Raw genomic sequence first — 13621 nt, 5'->3', positions numbered from 1 at the left:
AGGGTTAACACTGCCCGGAAAATTCCACTCCTAAGCAGATAATCTCATCTGTGCTGGGTATACACACACACCACCCGCAGCAGCCCGGCCTCCCGTGGAATCATTTTTGAGCAGCTCTTTCTTTGTGAACTGCTAATCCCCCGGTGAGCTGCTCTAACCCCAGCCCTCCTGCCGCCCTGGGCTCACCTCCACCCCCACCTCCCTGCCGGGGCTGCACCCCTCAACCTCCCCCTTGGGCTCTGGGGTGACCCAGAGCCCGGGATCAGAGGCCTGGGATCAGGCCTAGCCCTGGGATCAGATAAACCAGACACCCCTCAGCTGGCAGCCACGGGCACGCGTTCAAAACCAGCAGATTAATCCCATTGACTGCTTTTTAGCTTGTCTCCAAACTCAGACTTTCTGTACCGGGGACTTGCAAGCTTTGCTCTTCCCAGGGCACTTCCCTGAAGCTTGTTTACAAATTAAGCTGCTTGGATTCCGCCCCATCCCTTCCCTGCCAGATTATTAAGCCCTTGCATCTTGCTACAGAGATGTATTTGTGTCCGCAGCCCCCAGCAGCAGGAGCACAGCAGCAGCGACCTGTGTGCAGGGCTGCGAGTGCATTATTGATTCAGGACTAAGAAATTGCTTAGGAAGTAGGAAAAGTGTCCTGCTCTCTAAAAGCCTGTGCGCCTTGTAAGCTCAATACATGCAGCCTTTGCAGAGAGGCTCGCTACGCCGCTATTAATAATTTATTCTGCAAGAGAGGCCCTGATAGTTTGAATGGGGGAGGGCAGGATGCAGAGCCCGGGGGTGGGAGAGGGGAGGGAGTGGAGGCTCTGCACCTTCTCAAATGGAGGTGCAGATGTTGCCCAGAGCCTGTGTGGAGGGGGCACAGCTGGGTGATGGGTACCCCTGCACCCACGGCAGCCTCTGAGCAGGGCTCCTGTGGCTGTCTGCTGCATCAGGCACTCTGCCTTGGCTGTTGTGGGAAAAGCATTTGGCTGCTTAATGCTCTGTGTCAGGGGAGCAATTCAGCAGGTGCCTGTCGGAGGTTTGGATTGAGTTGTGTCAGCCCAAAACAGGTCCTGGCTGTCCCTGAGACCCCAACAGTGATCCTGTCCTCAGGCAGGGCTCCCCAAACCTCCTGACTGGCAGCACTACAGAGCTGGAGCAGCTGGCTCAGCCAGCAGATGGGGAGCTACAAACCCTTTGGCTGGAGCAGAAACCAGTGGAATCAGTGCTAATTCTCCCTTTGGGACGTGGAGGTGCCAGGGCAGGACTGGACACAGTGGTGGCAGCATCCCTGTGGGGCTCAGCACGGGGCAGCAGGGACCCCACTGCTCTGGGGGGTGCAGCACCTTGGCTGGAGGGGTGGCACCATGCTGGAGCTGCTCCACAGAGGGGAACGAAGGGAAAGCTGCTCCTCAGAGGCTCCTGCACAGGTGGGGATGAGACCCAGCCTGGTGACTCTGCAGCACAGAGTGGCTGGAGCCCCTGTGGCTGGAGCCTGACCAAAGCAGAAATCCCCCCGAGGCAAAAGGCAGAGGTTCCCCCGAGCCTGGCTGCAGGTGGCACTGAGCAGATGTGCAGAGGCACCCTGCCAAACGGGGCAGGGCAGTGGAGCAGGGCACCAGCAGGGTCAGTGCTGCCATTGTCCCCTCTGGGCGTGCTGGTGGCCCTGCCTGGAAGAGGGGGGATGAGTGGGAACCTCATGGGACATGGCTGAGGCTGCAGGGATGGCTCATCTACCTGGGGTGAAGGCGGCTGGGAGTCCAAATCCCTGTTTGCAGGGCTTTGCTTCTCCCCAAAGACTTCTTCAGAATGGTCACCCAGCAGTGCTGTGTGGTTTGGGGAGGAAAAAGCCTCTTTGGGGTTTTCCAACACAGAAACCTGTGCTCTGTGTCAAACTGCCTGAGTAACTGGGCCAGCCAAAGCTCCACGTCTCAAAAGGGTAAAAGGGTGGTTTGGGATCTGAAACTAAGGTTAGAACTGGACTTTCACTCAGGGAAACCACAGTGTGGGAGGATAGCACCTCTTCCCACTCAGGCAGGATTTCCTGTAGGGAGAAATCCTTTTAAAGTTTATTGGAAAATCATATCTATGCTATAGAATATGATACAGATTTTAAAATAAATAAATAAATAGGGAAGATTTCCCTGAATACCTTTGGCTTCAAAAGTTGCCTATGGAAAGCTGTGGCACCTGGAGCTCCTGTATAAGGGCTGCTGCAAGAACTGCTCTCCCAGCTCTGGCCACACTTGCCCTCAAGTCTTTAGTCCATTCTCTTCTGTTTTAACCATCCGGACATGTTCCCTTTGAAGAGCAAAGCTTTTCTTAAAAGTAGTTTACTCTTCCTGAATACCTTCAAGGTAGGGGAAAACTTTCTTGCTCATTGTACCAATTAAATCTACTTGACAGCTTCATTTTTATCACTGTGTCTTTTCCATCAGCAGTTGGAAATGATCCTTGTTAGGGGAGTTGCATCCCACTTTACAACAAGATGAATCCCGAACTGGGCATTTAAGGAAGTTGTTACAGGCTGTTGAGGGAAAATCCAGTTTGCTCAGCACTCTCTAATTTGAAGCTGAATTGTATTCTTTCATTTTTCTGTGAAGCCTTTCCTTTTAAAACACCAAGATCCTGCTGCACTCTGAAGTGGCCTCAGTGGCAGGAGAAGAGCAGTGTGTAATTTGCTGAGCAGCTAATAATGTACAACCCAAGGGTCTGGCCCCAAGGGCAAGGAGCCACTGATCCTGACTTCAAACAGTGTCCTCTGCAGCAACCCTGATGCTGAGGAGTGATTAAGGGTGGGAACAGAACCAAAAGGCCTCAGCTCTTTCTCCCACACTCAAAAGCAGTGCCACATGGGTGCAAGGGGTGGATTGGGAGACTTTCCTCTGGGTGTAAATGGCAGCAAGTTGTCTTTTCCAGGCTTTCCTCAAGGAAAGGGGAGCTTTTTCCAGGTGTTAATTTAAGGGACTGGAGGCTTCCAGGGGGGAAGAGGGGCTGTTAGCACTTTGCAGCTGGGAAAAGAAAGTCACTTCTTTCTCTCCCTGCTGCCCCACCCGGGCTGTACAGGTGATCTGACAGCACAGAGTGAATTTCTTGTGCTGCTGAATTCTGGCGTAAAGGCAAAGTGATCATCCCCAGGGCCACAGGGGTTCCACAATGAAGGACAAAGGGGAGTTCTACAGCCAAGGATGGGTTTGCCACCAGCAGTGGGTAGTGCTGATTTATTCAAGGAGGAGGGAGAATATCCGCTTTTCTTGGAAAGGATTTTCCATTGGACTTGTATACAGGCTCTGCTTAGCCCAAAGGATGTCCTTGAACCCTAGGGCAGCCAAAAAGCTGAGAATACCTTGTTCTTTGGCCCTGGTTCTACTCAAAACAAGACAGAACTCTGGTGGGCTGGGAAGGAGCTGTGGGTCTCTGCTCAGGGTACCAGAAGGGATGAGTCCATCCTTTAACCACCAGAACATGCTGCATCTTTAAAAATGTTTTTGGAAGAGCATTGCTGAAGCAATTCTTTTTCCCTTCTTACTTTAAAATCTTTGGCTTTTAATCATCCCTAAACCCACAATCCCTTGTTTGCACCTAAACAGGTGTACAAAGATATAGATGGGTGGAGTTGTATGAGATGGGCTAAAAATGCAGGGAAAAGGATTTCTTAGCCCAAAGGTTTCTCTGCTTTTTCCAATTTTAGCACCCAGCCCACAGGAGAAACAGTCCTTTAGTACAAGCCTTATAACCACATGTCATTCAGAAAAGTTTAGCTAAGAATTAAACTAAACATCCAATTTGGCTGCATGTGTAATGAATAAATAAAGCCTTTTCCTTTCATGTACCCGTGCCAAAGTCAACAAGCTCTATTAGCTGATGAAACAATGCTGACGCCAAATAAAAATACCCCTGACCCATCAATATGGGCTGAGAGCTCAGCCCTGCATCAAAGAGTGCTGTCAGAACAAGAAATACTGTCTTGACACTTTAGGGGGGGAGATAAAGCTCCCATTCCTGCAGCAAGGGGGGTTCCCTGTGCTCTCACTGGGATGTCAAGGAGCAGCAAAGCCATCCCATAATGACAGTCGGTTATGGGCACCTCTCCTTGTTTCTGCTGGAATGATTTGGAAACCCCTCGAGCTGCAAGGAGCTGGGGCTGGGCTTTGCTGTTTGCTTGCTCCCCACTGCACGCCCTGTGTGTGAATTCCCCACAAAACCTGAGGAATTTTTTATCCTGCGTGCAAAACGCTGACGCTTGGAAGTGAAACTCCCAAAGGTCTCTGCTCAAAGGAGTGCTTCAGCATCTCAGAGCATCTCAACACCTGGGAGCAGCCTGCCAGCTGTGCCACCCTCCTCCTGCTCCTGCCCAGGAGGGTGGGAAGGTGAAGGAGCACCACATCTCCCCTCTGCCCCATGGGGATGTGCAGCTTGGCCATTTCCCAGCTGGGCCTGCCCTGCAAACCCCTCTCCTCTGAAATCCACGTTCAGCTGCTCTGTGCCATGCCCTGCCTGTGATCTTTGAAGTCTCACCCCTCCCTCGACACCCTTGGTTTAAAAGATCTGTTCCCTATTAGTCTTCAGTCACACTTTCAGTTTCATTCAGGCTTTTATTTACTTATCCATCTGTCTTCCTGTTCCCACCATTCCCCCTGCCCTGCCAGGAGGCAAAGTACAATTCATTTTTCAGGTGACCCTGCCAGGAAGGCATTGCCATGAATAGGAACAGGGGTTCACAAACTGTGGAAAAGGCAAAACCCTTGACTTTAATAAGCAGCAAAACGCTTCCCAATCAGAAGGAAGCAGCCAGATGTGACCAGAATTGCTATAAAACACAAAGGACGGTCCTCCAAATAATCCCTGCCCTCTCTTGAGGTTTCTTTGTGCAGAAGTGCTGCTGGAGCTGCGGCAGGGCAGGGTGTGACCCCGGGGGCTGTGCAGCCTGGCAGGGCACGCTCGCTGTCTGACAAGGTCCTGACTGTCCCCAGGACTCTGCTCCTGGCCTGCCCTGCACGGGGACACGGCTCAGCTCATCCCTGCCTGGCTGCCTTCAGCACGGACCGGTGTTTGTGTGTCTTTAGTTTTGATTGCAGCTGTCTGAGCAGGGCAGGAGCCCCGCTGGGCTGCGCTTAATTCCGAGTAACGCGAGTTTAACTGCACGGACAGTCCCCTGCTGTTTTGAAAGACACCTAAGAAAGCAATACAGTCACCGTAAGAACTTCTCTGCTGGAAAGCCAGGCTCCTATGAGAAGCCACCTGTTACAGGGAAATAATTAAAAACCTGAAGAGAAAGGATAACAGGACACCAAAAGGCACCTGAGCAGGCTGGCAGCGAGGAGCTGCCCTGGCTTGCTGTGAGCTGCTGGCCCTCCCCTCTGCAGGGCTCGGGGGCTCTAATGATCTGTGGGCAGAGACATCGATTTCTGCCCAGCACTTCCTTAGAGCAGGGGAGCAGGACTCGGCTCACATCCTCTGCGGGCTCCTCTCCCTCCCCTGCACGTCGATAGGTGTCAAGTCACCCCCCAGCACCGGCCACGGAAGGGCCGCTTCTTGCTGAGTCCACTTTCCACTGACCATAAGGGGATGCTCAGCAGGAAGGTGGCCACGTGTCGTTCTCGGTGACAGAGGCGGTGAAAATTTGCCTTGATGGCCTCCCAGCCCACAGCACTCCAGTCCTAAGGGTGGATCTCTCCTGCAGCCACCCTGTGCACTGGGTGCTGGGTGGGCTCCTTGCTCACCTCAGCCTGGCTGCTCCTCCTCTGCTTCATTTTCACAACTCTTTACCCCTCTGGAGAGAACAGCATTGGCGTAAGATGGGGAGAAAGGGCCATGAACACAGTGGTATTTCACAAACCCATCCCCAAAAAATCTTAAAAAAATACCTTGCAGTTTACTATTCCTGTTCTTAGCTTGATGCTTCACCAGGGAATTGCTCAGGGACAGTGCTGTGAGTGCTGGTTTCTGTTTTGGGAGGCGAGAGCCGGGCCAGGCTGGGGTGAGGCAGGGACAGGGAGGCAAATCCATGTTTTGCATTTGTGTAGCTCTCATTCACGGCTGTACACGGTGTTTGCAAGTGTTACAGCACATGGCAGGCGTACGCTACAAGGAAATACTGCTGGTGCCCAGAATAGAAAGATTTCAGCTCAGTATTGACTGAATCAAGAGATGCAGGGAGCTGATTGCAGTTTGTGTCTCTTGCTTCCTTGGAGGTCAGTGGAGCTGAAGTCTGGAGCATCCTTAACCAGAGAGGGTTTGCAAAGACCTGCAGTGAGTGTAGTGGGAAGCAATCTGGTGTTCTCCTTTTAATCCTCCTGCAGTCAGTCAGATAAATGGAAATACAGACTGACCCATCAATAGTTAACAGTTTTATTTGCAGCCTTGGACTTAATCTTTCTTTTCAAACGATCTTTTAAAAGGAAAAGCTGCTACTTATCAGGAATTAGTGGAAATGTCTTCCCTGGTACTAATGAGAGCCCTTAGGCTGGAGGGAACTGGGTAACTACTGACAGCATGTTCTGATGATCATAAATGTTTGGCACTCCTTGGTGTCACAGGAGCATTTTTCTCTTGGATTTTCAAGAGGTGCCCTGACTGGCTGGGCCCAGGGTGGCAAACTGAGGCATGTGGTAGCACTGGCAATAGAAAATGGGACTCCCTGCACTGATTTAGAGGGAGAACTCCCCTTCTCATTATAATAAAAGAATAATATACTCTTTTAGAAGACACTCCTTGTCCAGTGCTCAGCCCAGTGGAAACCCTGCCAGCATGGGCTGGCTTGGTGTCTGTCCCTTAACTGTGTGCCTGGACCACTCCTGGGGGACCTTTGGGAGGGGGCATTACTGTTTTGCTCTTTGCTTTGACCCCTGAACTCTTTAACAATGTAAAGCCTTGTGAATTATAAATCAAATGCTCCTGCTGAGCTTTGTGGTGCACGGAATGAAATGCAATGATTAATATTTAAGAGAAAATAAGTTAAAGATTTTAACTACAAGGGCAAATGTCTATCCACAGAGCCCTTTCATGTGGAGGCTTGAAGAGAGGGAGAACCACATTTTCAGGGGCTTTAGTGAAGTTTGTGGTTGTCAGACCAACTGCCAGAGCTGTGGGTGTGCAGGGGCCAAACTCTCCTGCCCTGCCCTTCATGCTGCCTCAAACTGAGACCATCTGCCCACATCCTATAAAATCCCACAGTGCTGGAGCAGCCCTTGGGGATGGGACTGGAGAGCACAGCCCACACTTTAGCCAGCAGAGGAGCAGCTCAGGCTGTGTGCTTGCAGGGACAGAGCTTTTCCAAAACCCAGACCTCACTCAGCAGGACTTGCTCTGCCCTCCCTGGCTCCTCCTCACCCTCCCTTCAGCATGCCAGCCCCATCCCTGCTGCAGGACAGGCTCAGCCCTGGGATGGGCAGGGTGCTCTGCACACCGACAGCTCCAGGCAGGGGCCACCGTGGCCACCCTGACCCAGAACATCCTCCCAGTGGCACCTGGGCTGGACACTGCCTCCAGCCACCAGCAGAGCCCATTCTAAGCCAGCAAATAAGGGAGCAAACACTTACATGGGTGCAGAACCTCTCCGGAGGGTCCCCACAAGTGATTCCTGCCGGGTCCACCCGCACGGTCACGTAATCCTTCATCCGCATGGCCTTGGGCTGGCAGGCATAAAACTCCCATGATGGGCCATCATCCGTGGTCACCCAGGACTTGCAAATGTCATACTGGCCCATGGCCAGGGGGACGCAGTGCACGAGGAGAGCAGCCAGGTAGAGCATGGCAGCTGCGGCCAAGCGCGGGGTCCCTGGGCGAGGGCAGGGCCGAGAGTCCCGAGGAAGGCGGCGGCTGGGCTAGGGGTGGCTCTCGGGATCAGCATGGAAACTCCTCATCTAAAAGTGCTCCAGTCGAAGGAGATCCAGCCAGGAACAGGGATGGTCCCACTCTGCACGCTGGGTCTGGACGTGGAAAGTTCCTCTTGGCGCAGAAGCCAACTTTGCAATTCACTTGATTGGGAAAGTTTTGGCCGGAGTTGCTGATCAGTGGTCAAAAGTCTTCCTTAACCTCATTTTTTCCCCCTTTTATTGTACGAAAGGTCTTCCAAATCAGCATGAAAATATCTAGAGGTGACTCCAGTCAATCAATACAAAGATCAAGTTCTGAGCTGCTGATGAAATTTGATAGGAGTAAATTGGAGAGGCCGTGAGATGGTGCTGGATCAGGTTTTCCTCAACCTTCTGGTCTGCTCCAAATGCGTCGCTGTGGAAAGTGCCTTAAACTGTGTCTGCCTTAATTCTTGGGGTGTTAGAACATTAGCACATAAAATAAAGAGAGCATCTGGTCATCAGTACCACTCTGACAAGAGAGACCGCTTGGAGCTGGAATTCCTTTTTCCCATCCAAAGGATGGCTGTGTCAGCGTGAGCAGGTCGGTGCCCAGACCCGTGGTGGTCCCGGCAGGTGCTGGGTGGTCACTGGGGCAGGGCTGGCCTTGGCTTCTCCTGCTGTGTCCTGTGGTGGTGGCAAGGATTCCTGTCCAGTTCTGCCTTTTGGCAACAGAGCACCAAGTTCCCAAAGCCTTCAGCTGCAATCCATGGGGCTACCTGAGATCTCCTCTCTCTTTCATGGTCAGGACAAAGGCAGAGCTCATCAGCAGGAGGGACCTGCGAGAAATTGGAAGACAGGTTAGGTGGGAGCAAGGGGGGACAAGCTGGAGCAAGAGGAAGAACAGGAGTCCCTCAGGAGGCAGAGCCCTCAGCTGGGCTTGCCAAGCCACCAGACAGGTTTTTGTAACAGGGAGATATACAACTTTAATAAAAAGCAATCCATAGTAAGATGCTTATGGCTTTTCTGCTGTCTGGGAGAAGGGAAGGAGCGCTGCCCAATTTAAGGTATCTGCTTTGCAACAGCAGCTGGACAACAGGAGCTCTAATGGGTCTTCAAATGATATCAAGAAGCAGCTATGGGTCATTAGAAGATGGGGAATATGCAGACAGAGAAGGGACAGACAGACAAATTGATAGTCCTAAAAAGATAAGCAAATAAATAAGACAGCTGGGGAGACAGATACATTGTCCAGCATCCCCACATATGATTTATCTGAACAATAACATTTAATAAAAAACAATTTAAAGTCCTAATAACATTTAGGTTCACCTAATACAAAGAGCAATGACCTTCCCAGTATTCATTTCAGGTTAGAACAACATTTCTGCAATTTTGTTGTCTTTCCAGTAGAGCTATAAAAATTGTAAGTAATTACAAAACAAAATGACAAAGAACCGAAGCGGGGAGGGGGGAAAAGTCAAACCCTCTCTCAGTATTAGATTCAGGAGGCAGATCTCATCCAAGAAGGTGGGAGGCACATATCCAGAACAGAAATTTACCTTTGGATAATTCCCTTTCTATTTCTTTCCCCAACTTTTCTCTCACAACTGAGGCATATCTGCTTCAACAGCATGCTTAGCATTTCCTTTCTCATGAAGCTCAGTTACTCAAGCTCAGAAACTCCAGGTTAACAGATGCATTGATCCGTGTTCAGGGGCTTCACACCGCTCTGCTACCATCTCCCTTTCCCCCCTTTTTGCTTGAAAGATCGCTGATTGAGATGAATGAGTTCAGAAAAGAGAAGCTGTCTCTCATGCTTCGTTGCCAGCTCTCAACGAAGAGCCTGTTATAGCTGCGTTGGACCTGAATAAACTCCCAGAAAAAGAATAGACTGGCTGCTATTTTTATATTATGAGTAAATGTAGTAAAAATAATAAGCCAGTGTGACACAGTGTTTATAAGTCCTACTTACATCAGAGCTGTCTTTTCAGTTATAACAAGTCAGTTCCTAATTATTACATCAAACTGGTCACTGCCAAGTGCCTGATAACAGTGAGAGTGAGAGACTCTGGTATTGTGTAGAAAACAAGCAGGGTAGTTTTAATGAGGACTCCGGTGCTGTTAAGTTTATGGATCTATTTTCACAGCCTCAACAATTATATCTTGCACATGAATGGCTGTCAGGGAAAAACCCAGGTAGAAAGGATCTATAATATCTATTAGTGTCTTGTTATGCTGGCTAAATGTCACAGATTCCCAGGGAAGTGAAAATTTGCTGGGAAAAAATGAATTTACTGTCTGTCCACCAGCCAGGCAAGCGGGTTTGGGGTGAAGTCTGCAGCTCAACACCCACTTAGCCAGTCCCGTCCCTTTGCAGAAATAGTTGGAATGTTGCTCTGGAATGAGTCAACATACTGCAAACGGGGCAGAGAGGCTCCCCAAATTAAAGGTTTCACCCTGCTTGATTTGGTTTAGTTCTCAGAAAATAAATCTTCACCTGATATTATTAAGAAACTGCAGTTCATGGGAACAAATAGAATCAATGCTCTTTGTTCTCTTTGAAGAGTACTCAGCACTCACTGGGGACTGATAGCCAGAGTATTAAAAACACAAAATTAGATTGTGTCTTGACTTAGCCGGCTCCGGGTTTTTTTCTTACTATTGGATTAACACCCTATTGAAATAAAGGGACAACGCTGAGCAACAACTGAGCTGCTCTCGGATTAAGAGCAGAAAGTAAACTCAATGAAGGAGTTTTTAATTTTCTCTCAGAAGTGTTGCTCTCCCCACGAACTCTCCGCTCTCCCCCCGCGCTCGGGGAGCGGAGTTCTTCTCCTCTTTCCCACGCTGACCATCCCTTCCCCGCACCCTGGGCAGCGAAGTTGGGGACACCGCGGGGGGACGGGAGCCCGAACCCCGCGACAGCGCTGCGCGGCTCCCGGCAGAAAACCTGGAAATGCCCCTCGCATCCCGCCGCTCTCCCTGATGGATTCGCGGTTCCCGGCAAAACCCGATGCCGCTCCCGCTCCGCCCCATCCTCCCCGGTCTCTTTTACACTACAGGACTTCGGGGGGCTGCACGGACTGGGGAGGGAATCGGCGGGGAGGGGGGAGCCGGCGCCCTGGGCTGGGGGAGCCCCCCGCTTTCCCAAACTCCCGAAGTGGGAAAATAAACCCCATCCCGCCGCGGGGAGACGGGGATGCTCCGGGGATGCTCGGGGGATGCTCCGGGGATGCTCCGGGGAGGGGGACAGAGAGCGGGACACCCCAGGAAAGCGTGGGAACAACTCGGGAGGCGCGGGGGACGCGCTGCTGGGGCAGATGCCGGCGCTGGCCGCCCCCCCTCCGCCCCCGCTTTCCCCCCATCCCCGGCGCTGCGGGTCCTTACCGGGAGGGAGCTCTGCGGCGAGGGGCTCCCGGCGGAGCAGCGAACTTCGGGGCCGGGGGAACCCCCAAAACACACCGCCCAGCCCTGCCCAGCCCTGCCCAGCCCTGCCCTGCCCTGCCCAGCGCGGCGGGCGGGCGCTGCGCCGCCGGCCCCCAAGGGCAGATGGCCGGGGGAGCTTTGTGCAATCCCGGCTCCCCTCGCAAGTTAATGCCGAGGCTGAAATCCCTTTTGCTCTCACTTTCAATCACAATCGGAGCTTTTATCTCCGTGCCTGATCCCGGCTGCGTAACTTCCTCTGTGCAGCTTTAGCACACACCATCCCACCGGCGGCAATGGGCTTCTTAAAGGTGCAGGAGGAAATGCAGGGGGGGGGGAGGAGGAGGAGGGAGGGAAAAGCACCCGAGGAAGAGGAGGCTGCGAGCGGGAGCCTTCAGCCCCGGCGGCCCCGCGGCTCCCGGTGCAGCATCCGCGCCGTCCCGCTGCCCCCGGCTGGATAACGGCAGCGGGAATGCCGCTCCTCGGGGCTTCTCTTCTATTTTTTCCCTTTAAGACCTTAAAAAAAAAAAAAAAATTAAAATCATGAGCTCATGTTTGCTCGAGAGAGAGAAAAAAAAAAATCTCCAGTCACGAGGGTTTCCCCACACGTGTAAGTCCTCGCTTGGTGTGCCCTGAATATTTTGGGGAGGCTTCTGCTGGTGAAGATGCTGTAAATGAGGCTGCGTGCGTGTGTGTTGGGGGAAGAGGGGGTGGTTGGAATTAATAGGATAAACAAAGCGGGAACTCGGAGATGGGGAATTCAGATGGCTGGGAAATGCTTGGTGGGAATGTGCTGTGAGATTTAACCAGGTTTTGCTTTGGGAAGGTGGGGGACTGCGAGGTGTGACAGCAGCTTCCAGCTCGGGGCTGGAGAAGCAGCTGGGGTTGCTCAGGTCAACTCTGTTGTGTCCATGCTGAGGGGCAGAGGAGGTTCCAGCCGTGGAAAAGGTGGATAAAACTGTGGCAGGTAAAGGTCCAAGTTTTCCCTGCACCAGGCAGCTGCTGAAGACAGAACTGCTGAGCAGCGACAGGTTTTTGACACGTGGATAAATTGACAGTTCATGGATAAACGACAGTTCATTTATGGGGAGGAAATCCAAAGAATCGCCACCGCCTCCTATGTATGCAACCACCCAAAAAGGACTGCTCCTTCCTAACCAAGAATTCAGTTATTTCTGAGCCAGAAAATGCATTGTCCATCTTACACGTGGTTTGAACCTCATATACTCAGTATTTTGTTATATGGTTTCCTTTGACCCATTGCCCTGAGGTCTCTGGGTGGCCTCTCCCATATAAGAGTCCCTGGAAAGCCCACGATTCATCCTGCAACCAGACAGAGGTGATTTAGAGCCGTTCTGGGAAATGTTTCCCGTATTCTGGAGCATAAGTGAGATTTATGAAATGCTGGCATTGTGTCTTGACTGTGGCCCAGCCTAAACACGATGCTGATGCACAGGGTGGTCTTTACCTGCAAGGATGTCTTTGATTCTGGCTCAGTTTCCACTCCAGAACACGGTCTGATACTTTCCACATGGTAACTTCTTCTGTAAACACTTATTTTACAGCAGCAGTATAGCTAAAGTGAGAAGCACTGGCTGGGAATCCAGGGCTGGCTGATATTCCTGGATTTCACTTTGTGCCTTTAGGTCTGCTCTGTAGTAATGACTCCCCTGGAAATTCCCCACGTCTCACTTATTACTTCTTTATTAGTTATTATGGTACAGTAACAGGATAAAACGGAGTTGGTATTTCATTTTCATTCCTTCTAATAGCCACGGCAAAGACCAAGTGGTGTGCTGATTATTGACATCAGAGTTAAGTGATATGCACGCATCATTAGGTTTCAATTGGAAAGAATAACAGCACAGTGTGAGCCGTCACACTTCTAAACTCCGTGGCATTTAAGGAAAAAGCAAAGTCGTTTTTCACAGCCCTGCTAGCTCAAAAGATCACAAGCTGGCAATAATACTTGTATACACACAGGTAAAAGGCGCTAGCTCCAGGCAAAGCGCCGGAATTAAGCAGTGAGCTGAACACCCCCGAGAGGCTGGCAACAGCTGTGGGGCTTGTCCAAGGTTACACCGCGGTTCAGGAGATCCTTGGAGGGTGGGAAATCACCCAGCTCGGGCAGGTTTGGCTCGGAAGGTGCTGATGTGGGAAGGAGAGGGATTGTGTGGCACTCAGACCCGGGAGCCCGGAGGAAGCGGCAAAGCAGCGGCAGCGCTGCTCTCACAGGCTGGAGGCAATGGGGAAGAGTTGGAGCCATTGCTTTATTTTAGATCATTTCCATTCTTTTACCCGAGCACGTTTTGCAAACACTTAAAGTTGGGTATAGTTTTCTTCCGGATGGAATTTCTTTGGGGAGGAGAAATGTGTTTTTCCTTGGGGGAACATCTCTGCTCCCT

General features: G+C 51.4%; 1 protein-coding gene across 1 annotated transcript in view; it reads right to left on the bottom strand.

Annotated features, from left to right (window-relative positions):
- NTNG2 (netrin G2) overlaps nt 1–11679 on the bottom strand; it is a 48611-nt gene extending 36932 nt beyond the window's left edge. Inside the window, 2 exon segments of the mRNA XM_039720328.1 lie at nt 7536–8629; nt 11181–11679. Coding sequence (XP_039576262.1) covers nt 7536–7748 — 213 coding nt within the window. The 5' untranslated portion in view covers nt 7749–8629; nt 11181–11679.
- Between the last annotated feature and the right edge of the window lie 1942 nt (nt 11680–13621).

The sequence above is a fragment of the Passer montanus genome, unplaced genomic scaffold, assembly GCF_014805655.1.
Source record: "Passer montanus isolate IOZ18808 unplaced genomic scaffold, ASM1480565v1 scaffold43, whole genome shotgun sequence".
Classification (NCBI taxonomy): Eukaryota; Metazoa; Chordata; class Aves; order Passeriformes; family Passeridae; genus Passer; species Passer montanus.
The sequence above is the reverse complement of the archived record's forward strand: the minus strand, read 5'-3'. Positions and strand labels throughout refer to the sequence as shown.